Source organism: Lepisma saccharinum (assembly GCF_977018435.1).
Source record: "Lepisma saccharinum chromosome 12 unlocalized genomic scaffold, izLepSacc3.1 SUPER_12_unloc_1, whole genome shotgun sequence".
NCBI classification, from domain to species: Eukaryota; Metazoa; Arthropoda; class Insecta; order Zygentoma; family Lepismatidae; genus Lepisma; species Lepisma saccharinum.
In genome coordinates, this window is record NW_028142891.1 from 15544193 (window position 1) to 15565180 (window position 20988).

Genomic DNA, 20988 nt, shown 5'->3' on the forward strand with positions numbered 1-20988 from the left:
TGTATAACGTCTGTCATGTAATTTTCACCATTCATTTGGAGACGGTGAAAATCGTTTGAATATTTCGTCGCTCTCTACCATACCACGTGCTAGTGAAAAAGTTGAAAATGGTGTATCTCATTGGAGTGGCGAGCGAAAATTGAAAAGCTGCCTGGCCGTGGCCTTTGCCTTGCAAGGTCCTGCATGCAATTAGGCGAGCCGTGGCATTGCACTTGATGCGGAGGCTGCGTGACTGCACATGCCGATGGCTGGTGGTGGGTGGCGCCACCGTCGTCTTCCTCTCTCGCTCTGTCTCTCTCTCTATAGGAGAGAATGGAAGAGTGTGACAGAAAGAAAGAAAGAGAGAGACAATCAAAGAGAAAGAGTGAATGAAATAAAGAGGGCGAGAGAGAGAATGAGAAAGTAAAACAAAGAAGGATGAGAGAAAGAAACAGACAGAGGGAGAAGATTAGAAAAATAGGGAAAGAGTGAAAGAGAGGAGCATATGCAAGAAAGAGAGAGAGGGAAAGAGACAGAGAGAAAGAGAGGAATAGAAAAAGCAAGAGAGAGGGAGAGAGATAAAGAATAAAGACACACAGAGAAGAGAGTGTGAGAGAAGAAGAGAAAGAAAGAGAGTGAAATAAAGATAGAGAGAGAGAAAGAAAAAAGACTGAAAGTAAAAGGAAGAGAAAAAGCGAGTGAGTGAGAGAGAGAGAGAGAGAGAGAGAGGGAGCAGAAGAAAAATACAGAGAGATAGAAAAATAAAAATATACAGCGTGTAACAAAAGTCCGGGAACACTTTAAAAGAATTATTGTAGCCAAACGAGTAGCATTACAAAGTGACAAGGTACATCATTTCAAAGAGTAAAATTGTAAGTTTTTTTCTCATTGCAGGTGTTACGTGTAGTTCCATATATCGTCGCTAGGTGGTGTCATAATCAAGATGGCGCTTTCTGGAGCTGAGAAGGCTTTCTGCGTGCTAGAATTTGACAAAACAAAGAGTGCAACGGATGATTTTTTTATGGGGTTATGTAAAGGACCATGTATATGTCCCTCCTCTTCCACGTGATGTTGTGGAACTCAAAAGGAGACTGGAACAAGTAACAGCCACAGTCTCGGAAGACATGTTGGACCATGTGTGGCAAGAGTTTGATTATCGCGTCGACATTTGTCTGGTCACACATGGTTCCCACATAGAGTGTTTGTAAATTGAATGTTGTTGAAAAAAACTTACAACTTCATGTTACTTTGTAATGCTACTCGCTTGGCTACAATAATTTCTTTAAAGTGTTCCTGAACTTTTGTTACACGCTGTATACAAAGAGAGAAATGATAGAAAAATAGGGAAAAGGTGAGATAGGAAGAGGGAGAAGGAGTGTGGAAGAAAGATAAAAGAGAGAGAGAAAGAGACAGAATCAGAGAAGAAGATAAGGATAAAAGAGAGAGAAAGATTGGGAGACGAAGATGGAGAAGAATAGACAGTAAAACAAAAAAGGGGGAGACATATGAGGGAACAGAGAGGGGAAGACAGAAAAAGAAAAAGAGAGAGAGAGAGAGAGAGAGAGAGAGAGAGAGAGAGAATTAATGGGTGCGCATCATTCCATTCCTTATCCCACAGACATTTTCCAAGTTTGAACCCGATTCCTAAACCGGTCCAAGGGCAACGAATGTGTTTCCAGCTTTTTCGGTGATTGAGATGCGTTCTCCGTGCGTAGGAAGGGACATTAAAACCTCGATGCTTGTAGCGACTTGTGGCTTCTTCTGATGCTCTGAAATTTACAGGTTCTTACCTGGCTACACATTCGGTTGCCATGCCCACATATTTGCTGCAGTAACGTGCCTAAGCCGCTTCGTTTGCCATCTTCACTTATGAAGTTAGTGTAACGGTATAACTGAAGAAAATTAAATACAATTAAATTAAATTAAATCAAACTCAAATTTTTTAAGAAAAAAGTTGAGGGATGTAAGGGGGGTGATCCTTTCTTACGAGGCCAAGTACACCCTGGACTGCATTTTGCAGACTAACGAGGCTCTGGCGTCTGAACCCACAGGCAGTATATTGATTGATTGAATCTGTAATTATGGGTGCGTCAGCACTTAGGATATTTTTCACACGTCACATTATACGGGGTACAGCCCCTTACAATAAGTAAAATACTCTTACTTTGGTTAAATCTGAGGCTGTAAAGAGGCACTCAGCACACATAAGGACAAAAGACAGGCCCCACAGCCACTATAATCCTCTGTCAGCCTCATGTTGTGTGATCCCTATATGTTTGTGATTGTCCTTTAACCTCATCTTCGCGATTACCAAAAGTGCAAAGAAACGACAGAATTAATCAAAGAGAAAAACATTTTTGTGTGCTCCAAATAAAAAGCAAATATTCAAAACTGCAGAGTGCATAGTGATGCATATTTCGCATGCTGTGCCTACATAAAAATCCGATTCAAAAGAAAATGCCACTTATTTAACCGTGCTTCCAAGAAGCAAGCTTTGCGATTCACTTCCATTTATTCCACGCATCGCTCTGCACATTCCGGACGATGCACGTACATGTGCGATTCATGCTTCCCCAACTCAAAGGTTGCCCCTTTCAAAGGCTTGTAGAGCTCGCATCGCACACCTACTATTATGCAAAGGAGCTGGCGTTTTTTTTTTTCCATAATACTTGACCTTGTTCCACCGATTTCGGCGTTTAAGAAGTCGCCAGTCCTCGCTTCCCTCGTCCCAGAGACAGCTCCTTCCGTCTTATCTCGTTTCTTTGCAGAGAGGATGTTGCAGTGTTGCCACGAGACAAAATGTCCCTTTGCACGGGATGTAAATTCCCCATTTTTGGCCTTCATCTACGAAATAGTGTCCTCCTCCGTGGCCGTGCTGTGGTCTAAGGCGCTGGCTTTGGACTCCGACTGCGGGACGGCATGGGTTCGAGTCCGCCTGGGTTCTCGGCCTGTCTATAGGACCGGTGGTAACCCACGAGAAAATTGGGGAGCTACGAGTGAGTAGCGTAACCCAGTCATAAAAATCTCTTACAACGGCTGAGGGATCGACGTGCTGACCCCACGTCACCCCATTACCGGTTGAAGAACTTCACACCTCTAGGTAGGATTGTGCAAGGGAGACTGGCAGTCGGGAGATAGGCCAAGGCCCTTACGGGCTGTAGAGCCACGGATTAAAAAAATCTACGAAATAGTATTACTTTTATTATACGTTTTTAATTAATTAATTATAATTAGTTTAATAATTAGTAGATTTAGATTTATTTTCTTTTTGTGTGAGCCATAGGCTGTGCACACTACATAGTTTTGATTTTTCTACAATATTTTGTTACATGTAGTTTTCTTTTAAGCTGTCTCTTACTTTGTCCCCTATACACACATTCTTCCCCTCCCTCGACAGTTCTTCTTCCAGTCTTTCTTCCTCCTTCCTCGCCCCGCGTCTCTTTTCCTGCACTCTCACCATAACATTTTCCTTTACACACACTTACACTGTAAAGATGGCTCGTCTGGAGCATGGTCACTAATAGCTTTCCCCCGCCGTTCTCTTACTTCTTCCAGGTATTTCCCCACTTGCTGCCCCGCTTCCTTTATCTTTATTCTGTCGTCTACCACTTCTATCACCTCCCTCCGTTTTAAGTTTTTCATCCATTTGTCCCTTAGGTCACGTGTAGAAGGGCAGTTCAGTAGGATATGCTTATCCGTCTCCTCCCCCTCGCACAAAGGACATATCCTTTCCCCTGCTTCGTTTCTCTTTCGTAGTTGTTTCCATCCCCCTATTCTGAACCATGCCAGTGCGCCTCTTTCATTTTTTCCCACCACCTGGATATATTTCGCTTTCCCCCATTCTCTTACTCTTAGCTGTTCCCTGATTGAGGTCTTTGTTTGGCAGTCTGCTATTATTTCTTGGCTGTCTATGTCCAGTAACCTGTCTCTGATTTGATTTTCTGTTGGGATGCCCCCCCTATGCAAAGTGATGAGACGTTCGAGAAAAACATAGTTTGTTGTTTCCAATCATTTTATTAATTTTCAAAAGGTGGTGTTGTGTTCAAGTATTGAGGATTCTACGACTAATTATTGATTCAGCACTATTATTTGGTGAACACATAAGAAATTTGAAAAAAGCTTAAAAGTTACTTGTTTGTATATTTTATAACTTGACTTATATTAATAGATTCGAAACTTTCAAGTTTTATCACATATCAAAAATGTAATAGGCGTACATTACTAGAATACGGTAGTGAATTATGGAGCTAAGCAGCTAAATGACATACAGAAAAATAGAATCAGTTCGTTCATCAGCGAAGTAAAATAAACTAAACCAATCAATGAATAATAGATATTACTCAAACAAGTAGAACGACGGTTAATCTAATTTCCCTTTTCGTTCAAAATTCTGTTCGAATTTCCCTCCAAAAAGGAAAATTTCCCTTCATGTGGCAACACTGCGGTCGGTGGGCGGGCAATTGGCCATTTACACAGAAACTGGTCAAGTACTCGCTAAAAATGCACCCCGTGTGCAGGAAATAAGGTAAGGCCTGACCTTGACAACGAATCTTCCTTTTATGAAAACGGCGATCAAGAATTATACACGAGTCTCTTGTTTTTCGTGCTAACAACAAACCTGATCGAAGATTGTAAAAGACAAGATGACCTAAAAGGAACAACGCCCGAGGAACAAAAAAGGAAGATACTTTGCTTCTATACTCTGTCCCATGAATCTGAGGAGCCAGTGTTTAATTTAGCCGGGGGGCGGGGGTGTAATAGGATCAAATTATAATACTAATAGGAACATTAGAGAATATTGTTTCTATTGGTATTATGTATCTCTAATGTTTCTATTTCTGTAATACTAATAGAAATAGAAACATTAGAGAATGAACGTAATTATATTATTTTTCTGTAACCTATTCATCCCGTAAACATAAGGGAACTAGGGGGGAAATGGCCACATGGCCACAGCATATTCTGTGTGCGATAAAAAAACCAATGGATGATATTCAATGTGACGTCAGCGGCGCAGAGCATCATGGGAAATCATGTGGTCTGGCAAGCCACAGCAAGCTCGAAGCTAAACAAATGCTACGTGCATGAAAATGACCCGATGTTTATTTTTAATTGTATATTTTTAAATGTAGTTTTCTTTTGGTAAATTAATGCGTTGTGTATGTATATGCCATTGTTTATGTATTAATTGTGAGAGAACATCATACCGTCATACAGTTTCCTCGGTGGTTAAGATGGCGTAATTCTTCCAGTCCGGGGTGAAATATGAATCGTATTTGAAAGGCAAGTACCGTGTTTCTGGCTAGCGTTATACACAACTTTTGTGTTACTCTTTGCCGCATGCTTTGCAACGCGTGTGGCTGCTGTAATACGATCTCTAATAATGTTCACAGGAAATTTGAAGTACTGCTTATCAATCAGCGGATGCGTTCGCAGTATGCGTATATTTGTATACACTTTTCAGCATATCTTCTATGCTTGTCTCAATACACATACGAAAAGTGACAATGATATGTTACGGCCTTAAAAAAAATTGTACACAATTTTGTACTTCAGAACATTTCTATAAATTATCATTTTCACGAGACAAAGCTTATTATAATTCACTTTTAAAAATATAGTATATATATATATATATATATACTGTATATATATTTAAATTCCCTCCACCGAGAATCGAATTTTGGATCCTTCGATTACGAGGTGATATCATTAGCCACTGCACTATCGGATAGGCCCGATTAATTCCATAAGAAACAGGCTCCATAGTCCTGTACTTTTCGTATGTTACGTAGCTTCATACAACGTTGTTTCGTGGCAAATAGCCTCTTTTGAAATACTCTGGTAATTGTTACGAGTCTTAGCAAATTGTGAAAGACTACATTAGGCATGTAATCGTTATATTTGTTCCTTGAATCACTGCCGCAAAACCTGTGAGCGCAATGCTTATCAATCGTGTTCTCAACACTCTCCGAAACGTTTGCCGGAATCATGGCGGCGGGCGTGTTTTCGCACAATGAATTGTGGGGAAAGTTGTTCGCTGAATATCATCCATTGTAGGTTTACAACATTGCATGCGTACTCATCTGAGCTGGCGAAAATGAGCGTTCAGGGCCTGTTGTAGGGAAGTACTTCTCGAAATTGTGCTAAAAAATACAGCTGATGTTATTTTTTACTACTAGAAGTTAAGATCTGATCTGAGCAGAATGTTACATGAGATAATGATCTGTGTATATAGTAACAACAAAGCTAGAACAATGGTTCACACACTGCGAATTGCATCATGGTGTTGTGCCTCATCATGACACAGTAGTACCAACTTACATAAAAGTTTGCAGTTCGGGGGGAAAATGAGCACAGCAATTTGGTGTAATTTGGGCACTTCAGAAATATAAGCTTCTATTACGTGTAATCGTCTTCAAACCTCATAAATTGCAAGAAAAGAAGTGTATTACTCATCATGACCCTTCACGATCCACAACAAATTCACATCGTATTTCATTAACAAATGCATCTAACGACACAGTCAGGGATCCCCTGTATGCAAACGTTGGTGTCGTGGTGAAGAGTGAATTTGTTGTCACCTTTGTTCCTTCCGGTATCATAATGATTGTGTTGGTATACAGGAAGAAATACATTTCATCTGCCCTACTTGTAAGGTGGATGAGGAAATTTGAGGACTGCAGGACATGTTCATGATCTTGGGCGTGCGCAGACGCTCTAATTAAGGGGGCAAGAGCTTTGATGAAACCCGTGGTAGTTGCTGGGAACTTTCGTCGTCTTGAAAATAACGGGTGAGTCTTTTAAAAGAGGCCCCGTGGAAAATGTGCTCCTTGCTTGTAGGCAACCCTGGTACACCGAAGAGAAGAGCGGGGCAGAGAACAGTCCAGGATATGTCATGTCATGTCATGTTGTCGAATATGCTTGGCACCGATATCCTGGACTGTTCTCTAACCCGCTCTTTTCTTCGGTGTACCAAGGTTGCCTACATGCAAGGAGCGCATTTTCCACGGGGCCTCTTTTAAAAGACTCACCCAGTACTTTCTTTTAAAGGAAATAATATTGTTTAATAACGGTAATAAGATTTCTCTACACTAAATTTCTAAGTGGTAGTATTATGGATGGGACAACTGCCCCCTCTTGCCCCTCACGCCATTGTTTATGATACGCATTCATTCTGTGCTGACCTGTGACTAATTTTACGTGTATATGTCCTTAAATGTATCAATTGAACATAACTACCCATATTCCCCACCAGTGTGCTCATGTTACCCCTATCAGTGGGGTAATATGGGTTTTACAGACTTTTGTTTGTGCATTTCTTGTTCCTTTACAGAAAGAGATTTTTACTCACGTGTACTGCCAGATACAGTGCAAACACAACATATCATTTAACAGACTACACGCTACCCTGAAGACGGAGGCAAATTCAGCCTCCGAAACGTTGGTAATTTTTTTAAAAATAACACAGTGGTTAAAAGTCCAAAACCAAAAATGTCATTATTTTAGCCTTGTGACATAGTACATGCACACAAAATATTTATTTTACACTCTGACTGTAGTTTATCGCATCTACAGGTACTTTTAAAACTTTAAAGCCAGTGTGTTTTAATTAAAAACTAAATCATATTTAGTTACTAAAGAGTTTCGAATGTCATTCAGAAATGCTAGCAAATAAAATAAGGCCAAACTAAAAATAAAAAACGGTTGCGGGACGGCATAGGTTCGATCCCGGGTGGCATAGGTTCGATCCCGGGTGGCATAGGTTCGATCCCGGGTTGAGTCTCCGGGAATTTTCGACCTGTGTATAGGGCCGGTGGCAACCCACCATCGTGAGGAAATTGGGGAGCTCCGAGTGAGTGAGTGAGTGAGTGAGCGTAATCCGGTCGCGAAGTCCTACAACGGCTGGGGGTCTGTCGGGCCGACCACCCGTGCCCCTAGTCTGGCTGCAGATCTCCACGCCCCCTTGGTGCCCCGCGTGAGAGGGAGGCCAGCAGTCGGTACGTAAGCCTTGGCCCAATATTGGGCTGTAGCGCTATAGGGTAGGGTTACACATTAAAAGAAAGTTCCATACTGCGTATGATATGCAAAGTTGGTTTTGCATTTTCTGCTTATTTCCAGTTATTTAACGGCAAATTTGTAATTCTATTGTTACTAAATGTTTCCCACTTACCTTCTAACGTCAATCTTCTGTTCGGATTTGGAAAAACAAAAACATTTTACGCAGATTCTCCCTCTTTTTTTTTATCAACATCATTTTTCCTATTCCTGTCGTGCTTCGTTGCTCGAATTTTAAGCCGGCGTTACAGCGTTGCCAATTTTGAGGATTCCAGCCTCCCTTCGAATAAAGATGTCCGTACCTAGTTAAAACCTATATTGTAAGGTAGTACTTAGAACCGGAAGGCAATACTGACAGGTAACGAGCGCACACACAAATTTGCATACCCCCCAAAAAAAAACAATTCCTCGAAATGAAATCACAAATCCCCTTCCAAGTGGACATCCTCTCCTCCAAAAGCAAAAAGCTTAATTCGCACAGTGTTGCCAAGCCACAGAGATTACTGTAAAGTTTCTGTCGAAAGTTCAATCAAACGTTGAATGGTTCACCACATTTCAAATGACAGAATTCTATCATTCCTTTCACCGGGGTGGAAGAACGTGTTCTCAAACGGTTCAAGAGCCTACGAGTATTGATATCAAGGACATTTTGCACCACACCACATCTCTCACGGTGGCATATCATTTTCCATTTATGATTTACGGCGTTGATTTCTAATTTACGATCTCAACTCGTCTCTCGTTGATCAAACAGGTTGCAACATTACACCAGTTATGTTATCACATGATCAGGCTTTCCATCGGCATCTGACACGTGATCAGAAAACTCGCCACGCGACACAAGCACTGAATGCGTGGCTAGAGGACCTACTATCGGATTAAAAGTTATGTATACTAGAGTTTGGACTCCAGTTAAAAATTAACCGGTAGACCTACGTAAAAACGAGTTACATCAAAATTTAGTTTATTTAATTCTGCGTTAAGCTATGGTTACAAATTTTATTTGCGAGTTTCCTTCGATTTTTATCGTCGTGAGAACAAAAAAAAAATGACGGTTTTTCGGTGTGTGCAGTGAGAACCCATATTTATTTCATTGTAGTTGTTTCATCTAGTTAATTTAATCATTACTCATCTTCGTCGCCGCGATTAATCAGTTAACTGTCCGTTAAATAAACAAAACGTAAAATACAATGTATCCAAACCTTCTTGTAAATCACACATATCAAGAACAATGCGATTCAAATAGCCTTTCCTAACAGAGTGATGTTGTCTTAACGTAAGTCAAAGTCCACTCAGATCAAGTGGCGAAGGTCACTGGTTAACAAAGGCGATAATAGTGTTTACATATTCTACAAGTCAAAAGTGATATTATTCGCTTAGTACATTTGTTTCCTAACTGTAGCGAGAAGAATATGCTCCAATATTGTTTCTCACAAGTTCTAGTAACAATAATACCCAGGGAAATTATAAATTATTGAGCGCATTGGATATATGAATAAAAAACAACGCGGTATTGAAACAATATTTCTTGAGTTTGTTGGACAGCTATCGAACGTACGTGGTGCCCTTCTCAATAACTATTCACTTTTGGCGCCATGACGCGCACAACACCCAGCCACCTACAAGCTGCGATAACAACAGGTGCACCCGGCTAGCTCAATTCCACAGACTGCAGTAGCGTTGCTCGGATATATCCCGAACACCCTTCTGTATTTCGGCTATCCTACTACTTTAGACCTACAAGAGCCCCACGGAAGATGAATTCACCTCTATCAAAGGCGGGCAGCGTACAAATCCTGGCAACTAATTTCCAAACCGCCCTGCTAGCAATCAATCATTGTTAGCAAAGGCCCTGTAAATCATTCCTTCTCAGGATGACGGGGTATGCAAATGAGAGTTCTGCCTGTCTGCAAGAGTACGACATGCGTGGAAAGTGCTTTGGAGGTGAATCTATGGGCAACCAGAAACATGATATCTTCACATTTTAAATTCGCACAAATTCGTTCTTGGTTTCCTATTCGAAAAATGTTTTCCATTAGGTTGTTGCACATCCAATCGGATTTGGTAGCGAAACTTCAAAGAACAGTAACTCGGTGGAAAGAAACTTTTAATAATCAAAGTAGGCACCATTCGATGCTCTACACTTCTCCCAACGAGACACCAGTGCATTAATGCCAACTTTCTGCACCGAAGAAACTCCTGACAAGCGTTTTTGACCGCTTCTTCATCGGTGAACCATTTCCCCGCCAAATGATGGTCCAAATGCTTAAAAAAGTGGTAGTCGGTTGGCGAGAGATCTGGCAAACATGGTGGGTGCGGAAGAGCCTTATAGTTCGGTCTGCGTAGTTTTTGCACTGTTGTTCTTGGCCTCGCGTTGTCGTGATGGTTTGCTCTGATTATTTTACTTCGCTTTCACTTTTGGCTAATCGCGAAGATGAGAATGAGTGATGGTATGATGAAATTGATGAAGGGATATACAAAAAAGACCCATGTCCAGGCCAGGATTCGAACCAAAGCGGTGACAATTATTATATAATATCCATCTTTGGAAGAACAAAATGTTCCGGTTCCGGGAGAGCAGAGAAAGACACACTTCCAGGCGACGCGTCACGTGCTGTTCAGTGCGCTCTTGGGGAAGCCACTTATATAGCTCCTTGACTTTTCCAAGTTCTTGCAAGCGCACGGAAACTGTGGATACACCCAATGTCACTGTCATGTCCCTTACAGATTGGCGTGTGTCAGACACAGTGATGTGCCGTAGACTATAAGTTTACGTCTACACGTAATCTACGCGTAGATTACATTGGGTTGTAGTTTACATAGACTACGTAGACAATCTAAAGTGCATTAAAATTAATATTCAAGGGTTTCATGAAAGAAAAGTGACATTTTCAACTGTATTGGTTCCTAACGAAATGAAAAGAACCCCATTTACAACAAAATTTATCTTCTCTTCTATTATCAACTATGGAAGAAGATAAATAGTATGCAAAAAACAACAACAACAGATGGCAGTCGTGAGGCAAGAGTGGTCTTTTCCCCATAAAACACTAGAATATTTCCTATATTAGGTTTCTTCCTAGGTGAGAAATTGTTCGAATTTGGAAGAAAGAGTATGAAAAGTTCTCTTCACACATCAGCAACTAATACGAAGTATAATTCCACGGCGCTCTTTGAAAAGTTATCACCTTTCGCCATGTTGTTTACATGGATTACGTAATCTACGTGTATAAAATAGTCTAAGTGTAGAATGTAGACTATCGTTGTTTACGCGTACATCACTGGTCAGACACCACTAAACGCACGGCCACGAAAATAAGCGGCTGGCAGAACTGCGCTGTTGCCACATATGGGAAAAGCAAAGCGAGAGCGGGACAAAAGTCTTTGGTACCCGCGCACTGTGTGGCAACGTCAACCGGGCTGCGTTGCCTAGTTCGAGCGTCAGACAGACCTCTCTCCGGGACACTTTTGTGTCATCCCTAACCTTTCGAGCAAATATTGTCAGTTTGTATCACATGGATTACAAAGACCAACTCTACAATGAGATTATTTTTTATTCTCTTAAACCTCCGAACACACGGGGTTGTGCGCCGACGTGGCAAGAGGCCGAAATTCTGCCACCCACCTAATTTCATGGTCGTGCGTTTAGTGCTCGCAGTTTGTCATCCCGAAATTCGACCTTTCACGTGGAACGACCTAATACATGTTTTCAGAAATTAGGAAACGTATCCAGCCATAAGTGTCTTCACTCCTTTCACATTCACAACTCTTGCGGTTGGACCTCCCCGATGGCGTAGTGGTATCGTCGTCGCCTTGTAATTAAGGGGTCCCGTAGGTCCAGTACCGATGAACCTTACTGTGCATAAAGTGATCTTAAAATCACCATCTCAATCAATCAATTATTTGTAGCACTTCCCCTAGCAAGGGACCACATAACGTTCAAAATACCACATTTCAAACCGTTTTAGGAAATTGCCGTTGACATGTTCTACAATTTATTATCAATTTGAACACTAATATGCTACGGCGTTACACCCTGTATGTGCATGTGTGTGTTTGTGGAACGTTGGCTGTATCAGATAATAAATAAAAGTGGGGAACCCCCGAAGCAGCTCACCTCCACCTGTATACATTCGAGGGTATGCGCTTAGGCCCTGGTGCCTTAAGATAAACCAGGACGACTTATGCTCCGGATACTGCCCCATTTTACTTTGCAAGTGTATTTATTATTTTCAAAGAAAGAAAAGATTTTTACATGGATCCCCTGATTGTTCCGGTACTCCGGTACAATTTTGGTTTACATTTTGTCTCGCGCTTTACATTTAATGCGTGTGTTATTGCAATTACATCATGCGATTTGTAAACATGACATGTACAATACAGAACTGAATAATATATAATATTAATAATAGTGTAGAATATGTATATAATACAGTAATATATTAGAATAGTTATTCGTAATGAGGATAAAATACATTAGAGTAAGCACTGGTAACTATGACACTTGAGCCGGCCCCTGTGCTACGACGCCAGGAGTCCCGGGTTCCAATCCTGGCTTGGGCATGGATATTTGTGAGTGTCCATTCATGAATTTCATCATATCATCACTCATCCCCATCTTTTCAAATTAGCCAAAAGTGGCACAAAAAGCGAAGTAAAATAAAGCAAATCAACACCCTATGACACTTGACAGTGGGTGATACTTTTCTTAGATTAGTTAATCCATTAACTGAACATTAACATGTTTTTTTAATATACATATATGCACTGTGTATACATTCGAACACTTTTGTTGATATCGTGATTGTTCCGGTTCTCCGGGACACAATTGTGGTTGGTCTGTATCCACGTTTGAGAGCAACGTATCGGCGCTTCAGATAACCCCTGCTTGTAGCCGTTTTTGAGCCACAAAACACCCAATTTCTAAACAGACAAAAAAAAAGAAAGGCAAAGGTTTCCTGAGAATGACGCAACTGCACCCGTCTGCCCCACCGCGAGGACCTATTAGTCACTTCCGGCACGGCTGTAAGAAATCGCGGTTGTTAACCTTCAAATGGACGAATTAAAATATACAATGAGTCGTTTCCTGCTTTGCTTATCTCCTTCTGCCAACACCAGGTCGACTGGGGCTGCGCTTGCAACGGGACATTTTGGGGGGACTGCTTTTAAACGACTCATGTTCATTGTGGAAATTCCTAGCCGACAAGAATAATTTTAATTTTCCAAATACGAATTACCTAATTTTGAAAATTCAAAATACAGAACCGTGCCGTAGTTACAGTAATATTAACGGGATCTTTTGTGGGAACACTGGAATGGGTCTCACCGTGATGAGTTCCTCCCCGCTCTTCGCCTGTCTGACGTTAGGATGCCGGGTCGAAATGGGAATTTTCACGAAACGGAAGCCTTTCCTTTCGGTAACATGCTGTTGTCCGTTTTACGTCCATTTCGACCTTTGATTTTATTTATTTATTTTACATAACTTTTCTGCCGCTCATTGCTAATCGCTAAAAGTGGTATGATGAAATTTGTGAAGGTACACCCAGGCTAGAATTCGAACCCGGGATCCTTAGCGTCGTAGTGCGATATCCTAACCAATCCGCCACGGAGGTGGGCTACGTGCAGACTCATACTTTTGACAAACAGAAGTTTACAAATGGACACAATATCAACTAATTTGTAATGCAAAATTAACAAATATCTCAAGCCTATATCTTAAAAGTAGCTTGCGTATTTTGAATTTTCCTTTCAAGTCCATTCACAAATAGGCTAATCGGGACTGGACTGATATTTTATAAAGTGGGATCCGAAGCACAGTGCAGTGTTGCAGCGTTCGTTGTTAAGCTCTTAGCATAAATAATACATTTTTTGTCATAATCCTTAGCCCAATAACGAAAGCAATCGGTGCTGACGTCAGTAGGCAAAGGTGCTCAATACGGTGTGCGATAAGTAAGAGGCTGTGACGTCTGGAAGTGTGGCCAGATCCTTGGCCTGTTATCCTTTTCCTTTTTTATATACTGAGTGAAATCGACTTTCGTCATTGGCGTGAACAATTTCTTAATTTCAGTCATTGATTACAGTTTGCTCAAGGATTTTGATCTTGCCTCTAGAATTTTTTTTGTATACAAAATATACATTCTCACCTTTAATCAACTTCATGATAAGAATCAGTCTTGTTTTCGCACTTCCTTTATGTTTTCTACATCACCCCAATCCTTGATTGTATTTATTCCTTATTCGTGTACATATTTCTATACAGTGCTTTTCACGGTGAAGTCGCCCGTCCCGTGGAGTGGCGGCTACCAACCCGGACAGTGAGAGTGCGTCTGCCGGCAAACTGGATGCTAGATCCGCGTAAATGGAACCGCTAGCTATGTAATTGAATAACCTCGTACAATTACATTGACAGTTGCAATTAAAATGAGCACGTACCTTGTTACAAGAGGTGTTGGAAATGATGTCCTCTTGCATCCAGACATTTACGGCATATTTATATGAAATTTTCAGCAACACTTATCACTTCCTCTTCCGAAATTGCTTCAATTCTTCTAATGCATGGTTTCATGTTTAAAAGCTTGGTAGCTCGCCACGCGAACGACTTGGAAATATCTCTTTCCTGTGCGAGGCGCCAGCGAGATTTTTGAGGAGTTTGTTCCAACTGTGCTCCAACGTCGTCTAATTTATCCTCAGTAAGCACACGCCGTTTCACCCTTCGCTTCTTATCAATAACAGACCCTGTTTTCCTAAATTTGTTCACAAGTTTTCGAATACTGTCTTTGTGTGGAACACGAACATCTGCTGCAAAACGCATTGAATTCGTAATGACGTAAGTGTCGTACATAAAAATTTGTTGTTTTAAGTTGTATGTATAGCGTGGCATTATTAGACAGCAGAAAAGCACCAGTAATACGTAAACTAAAACACAATCTAAAACACTTGTTAACACCTTAACACTTCACAAACACGTGCAAACTGGACACCAGCTATCTGGATACTGAAGCACTGATGCGTAGAGAGCTGTGGATCTAAATGACGTCAGACACCGTTTTACGGGCGACTTGACAGTGAAAAGTACTGTATTAATCTTACCTAAATGACACCAAGCACAATCGTGTCTATTGACACACACGAGTATATCTTTTGAGTAAGTTTGTTACATGAGTCTTTCTCACTTTTTAGTGTTTTAAGTAAAATATGTATCCTTTGGGGTTAGATGGCAGAACGGCTCAGGTTTAAAAAACAAACAAAAACATTCAAGTGATCAGAGCTTTTGAGCAGTGCCGGATCTACAAATCTTGCCCCCCCCCCCCCAGCAAAATATTACCAACGGCTCCCTCTACCTACCTTCACACACACACATTATATATATATATATATATATATATATATATATATATATATATATATATATATATATATGTATAAAATATATATATATACAGTATATATATATATAGGATAAAAGGAAGGAGGGCCACAAGGGCTAAATAAAAAGTGAAAGAGGAGAGGAAACACTCACCGGACAAAGAAAAAATTCAAATTTTCGTGATGGTATGTCACATCTTCAGGAGTAGAGAGACGTTGTAGAACTACAATCCTTAGTGTAATTCTTGATCTCATGTTGACAAATTCACATACGATTGCCTACAGGGTGATTCAAAAGTCCGTTAACACCTCATATAAAAAGTGAAGTAGTTAGGCTGGGTACAGTTGATAGAAAAAGGTTAGGCTTAGGAGGAACCACGTTGGTGTGTTCCAAGCGGATGTCCACCATATTAGTGGCCGCCAAATTGAATTCAACTCAATTTTTTTTTAAATGGGAAGGGGGTGATGTGCATAGGCGCCGATTTGTTAAGAGATTTGGGGGGGAGGGTAAAGCTAAGTAAAGCATAAATACTGATTTCTTTCTGTTTGCGGGAAGAGGGGTATTTTTTTTCCTTAAGGTGGAACCTAATAAACTTAAATTAACCTTTGAAAAATAGTAATTGCAATAACTGTATTTGACAACAAAACATATATATCAGGGTACATCGAACTTTCTTAGCTGGACAAAAAATTCACTGCACTACTGTAATTATGTAATTATACAACATAATACTTTACATGGAACTTTTGACTGAGAATTTTTTATCATATTCTGTTTATGATACTTATTCTTACAATCCTTTATAGTAGTTTAATATCTTCACACATACATACGTATTTACATAAAAAAGGAAGGACCAAGATAAAATTTTCATCTGGGCGAGCGATTTTTGACATTTCCGAAGGGAAACAAAGGAGCCTATTTTGCAATGGACTGGCTCATTCAAGAGCATGAAGACTGCAGTATTCCCACGCTTCTTCCTCTATTCTCGCACATATTCATTCATAATATGTCATGCGTTTTCCTTAATTCAGTGTCAGTTTGAAAAAGGAAATACTGAAATAACAAATGCACAAGCACAAGAAACACCCTCAAACTGAGTGATTGTCCCACATTATTGATTCTGCCCATTTCAGAGCAGAATCCTGCGTAATTTCCCACCTATTGTGTGTGTGCAAAAGTTATGTAATATGTTGGAAGATATGCATTGGGCCCCTTATAAGGGGGTCAAACGAGAACTGGAAGGGCCCTGGCCCGACCCCCTCTGCCCCTCCCTCCCGGTTTCGACACCGGTGATGATGTGATATACATATATGACACTATTTTCTCATGAAATTGTAGCCTGATTTGATGTAAGGTCGGAATTCTTCCAACATTGTCCCCGCAAAAAGCTGAACCAGGGTCCAACCAGCATCAAATCAAATCAAATGGTACCCTTGGAAGACGTTCGGCATCGAAAATGTGTGGGGGCCTGCCCCCACATATCCTAAATGTGCCTTCATGGCACGGTGCTACATGCACAGGGAACTTTAACTTTACCTCTTATATTGTATTCGTTTCTGTACCTCTGAGTAACTACGTTTATTTTTTATATGCGCATATACGAACCCTCTACTATGTCAATGGCTGAGGGGCCCCCTAAAGCCTTACTTGTCTCCGGTCCCCCCGCACTGCGGGGTTTTGCGGGTTGTAGATCCGGTACTGCTTTTGAGGGTCATAGAGGAGGTTCGGTGGGGATTCTAGGCATGTTATCCTTATGGGAAAAATGATAATGTACGTGACACGACCAGATCACAAACTTTGTGTGGGGTGTGACTTGATAAATTCTCACATTTTGGGAATTTTGGACCAGGCCATTCCGCACTCATAACAGGCAATGGAAGTCAGCGGGTGCAAGTAAGCAGATGACGTAAATGCTGACGTCTGCTTCTGGTGCAGGCATTGCAGTAAATGTTTTCAATTCTTCCCCAAAGGTAAGTCAACGAGTGAGCTCAAAATACTGTAATGCCAGAGCACGTAGTCTGTCCATAACGGAACTGGAGGAGAAGACGAAAGCTCAAGGGAGATGGGGGGTTAAGGTCTCCCGCGTAGGAACACCATCTCTTGCATAATTCCCAACCTTTACACGCTCGCACACAGAGACATTCTTTGTTCTGGCGGGAGATTATTGTGATAAAAGAAAGCCAGTATATCTTGGTATTATAAAGAGTAAAGGTCGCCATCAACAATGGAATACGTTTTATGCTTCGATGGGATAATCCTGCAGATCTCTGTGGCAGAGTACGCTACGACGATAGGGGTCTCGGATTCGAATCCGGGCCTATCCCTTCATCAATTTCATCATCCTCATCTTCGCGAAGCGAAAGAAAAGGGAAGTAAAATAAGCCAAACCAAACTGGGTTGGAGAGTAACAATTCAATCCGATTTGGAACATTGCACTGGTCCCCCACGAGAATCGAACAGGAGGTCTCTTCATCCAATGTGCTGAAACTTTGTAAAGAAGAAGACAACGTCTATGAAACACGGCCATAAAAACTATTCTCATTCTCCCTTTTAGAATTTTGATCAGTTTAAAAGGATCAGCGTTCCTCAACCGCCGGGCAGTATCAATTATACGAGGCTGCGAGAGGTTCTGCTAAAAGTGGTCGATAAACAACATAATTCTAATCCCATATTTGAGTTGTGAATTTTTCTTTTTAAGTCCACTTAATGCACAAATAGACAAATCAACTGGACCTACAGTTTAAAGTGTTATTCGCACCACTATGTGCCTCCACCGGGTATCGAACCGAGGATCCATTGATTACAATGCGACGACGTCACCGTTACCCCATCCATATTTTTTATACAGAGCATTCCCTGACATTCGCTACGAGACTCGGCGGCAAGCGGCCCGGCATCAGCGCTTGTCTTTCCCGGTGAACGGGTTATATTAAATCTACTTAAAAGGTTTAGAGTAACAGGGTCAGTTCTGAATAAGAGTGGAAAGAAAAATAGGGAAATAAAGTATACAAAGACAATCCGCACACCGCACACCATCCGTGAGTTAAAAGAGAGTATTGTACGAGAAATCGGGAGAATTACAGTAGACGAACTTGCACGTGTAAATGCCAATTTCCTTCGGAGCTGTCAGGAATGTGTTGCAGCAGAGGGACATCATTTTCAACACCTTCTGTAGTCAAGGTTAGTACACAATATGAAAACTGTAATTTTAATAGCCGACCGTAGCGACTGTTCACCGGGGAAAACAAGCGCTGATGCCGGGCCGCTTGCCGCTGAGTCTCGTAGCGAATGTCAGGGAATGCTCTGTATTTGTTAACAAGCCTAGACGCAATAGGAATATTATTCTTTATGATTATGCCAGAATTTATTTATAAGTATGTAATTTCAAGGGTACATGTTAATTCATGTAAACAATTTTGAATGCTGGAAAGCAATTTACGAGGAAAATTCTTAGAATCTGGTAATCAACTTTTAAAAAAAATAATGTACCGGGCTACGGTCTCAGGAAGCTTGAGAACCGCTGGCATACATGATGTCACTTTCCATTAAGCAACCAAATTCCCCTCCATAGTGCCCGAAGTGGAGTGAGCGGAGAGGGATGCTAGAACATAGGATAATTTGCATGGGTAACTCCCCCTCATTGTCTCCGATGTTGACCCATACATGCATCTTCCCAGCTAGGAGGGCCCAACGCTCCGGCCGCCTTTACCCCCCTCCCCCATCTGAGGCTGGGTGAGCCTCAGAGCAGCTTCATGCGGGAACAAGGCTGGAAAAATTACGACCTTAGGTCACCCACTCCGGGAATTGAACTCGGGTCTCCCGTGTGGCAGTCAGACGCCCTATCGACTTTTTGTTTTAAGGAATACCCTCAAGCCGTAATATCCCCGTTTTTTTCACTTTTTCCTCACCATTTCACATACATCAATTTTCTCATAGGGACACACACAAACATCCATGTCTGAACCGGGATTCGAACCCGGAACCCCTGGCATTGTAGCACGCTGTGCTAACCACTACGCAACGAAGGTCGGTCACGGCAATTACTTTAAGCTTTCCTTAAACAACGACATTGAGCAAAACACGAATGGTTCCTGTAAATTGGAAGCTAATTACTACGATAAACAACTTAATGACAGAAAATTGTCATTTGCAGTGGCGTGCCCAGGATTTTCGAAATGGGGGTTGTGTATACTTTTCTTTAGTAGTCAGTCCTCATTTTGCCACCTATTCCTGCCTTCTTTTAGGAATACAGGGCCAATGGAGGTTATGACCTACACAAACCCCCCTTGGAAACGCCACTGGAAATTTGGGCTAGTTAGAGACGAAATAAGAATGATACTCACCGCTTCTTCGAACGCCTTCAGTTCATCGAGAAAGTCATCGTTTGGTGTCCTCTGCCTTAGTTCTTGGACTTCTAGCTTCAAGATGTCAATCTCCGACCTCAAGTTCCACAGTTCTCTCGTCCTGTACACCTCGATGCACACAACGCCCCCGCCGATAAACAGGAGGAGCAAGCAGAAAGGTAGGTAGTGAATCTTCGAAGACCCCTTCTTGCAACGGTCCGCCTCTGTGTCAATCACGGCGCATCTCTCCCGCGGGAGAAATTCGGTCGCTTCACCGCCGGGCATACTGGCATCTACGGCTTTCCCCAATAGAGCGTTGGCAATAGTCATGCCAAAGTCACAGTTCAAATAGCAACGCGCACTTTGCACTCGCTATCTATAAACATCCGTTTACACTTGCCGCTGGACGATTTGGTCGATCCTTGTCGAATGCACCGAGTCCAGCGAACTGACTACCGGCATCTCAGCGCTCCGATATTAATACACCAAGTCGTCCGCATGAGGCGCTGAAGATCACAGAATCGATGCTGATGTGTTTTCTCGAAGGAACATCAGCGTGTCCAACCACAGGACTCGCTGCTTCTTGAGAGGGAGGGTCAGTGACGGACGGAAAAAAAATTGGGCTTCTGCCAAAAAACAGTTAGCTCTTGTTCTTTACTCGAAATTAAAGATAACAGTACGATCTTTAGACCTGATAGAGGTTGTTCTGTACCAATGAGTTTTGAGCTGACTTTGAAAAGTCCGCAGAAAGGCTAATCGGGACGAGGTACAGTTTAAAGTGAGAGAAAAGCGGCCGTGGCGCTGCAGTCAATTTAACATTGATCGTATCGTAATCAAGACTTGCAACATCTGAATGTATAATCTATGGAAATAATGTTCGTGCAAAATTTCTTATCTACGTTTTTAAAACTGAATTAAAATATTTGTAACATCAAAAGAGGTTGAAAAACTGTTCGGAAAAGGTACGTTATTTGAAATATTACAAATTGTATGTAAAAACTTGTAAATTGTAAGATTTACACTATGTCCCTCCACTGGGTATCGAACGTTAGCACCACGAGTCTCTCTGCACTCACGTATCTAGTTGTTGACACAGATTTGTCTATTTCGTTGATTTAGTGTCTCCACCTTTGCACTACGTTCTGGAGCGGTGTACAGCGTGGTGTGTGGTCACGTGGTGCTTGCTTGCTAACCAATCAAACAAACGTTTAAAGCAGCAGAAAGCATTTGCTGAATCTG

At 41.5% G+C, this 20988-nt stretch overlaps 1 protein-coding gene across 1 annotated transcript in view; it reads right to left on the reverse strand.

Moving 5' to 3' along the window:
• Positions 1–20582, reverse strand: part of egr (TNF superfamily member 12 eiger) — a 122183-nt gene extending 101601 nt beyond the window's left edge. Inside the window, exon 1 of the mRNA XM_083115785.1 lies at positions 19750–20582. Within this exon, the coding sequence (XP_082971911.1) occupies positions 19750–20079 (330 nt within the window). The 5' untranslated portion in view covers positions 20080–20582. The remainder of the gene's footprint in view (positions 1–19749) is intronic.
• Positions 20583–20988: the final 406 nt, after the last annotated feature.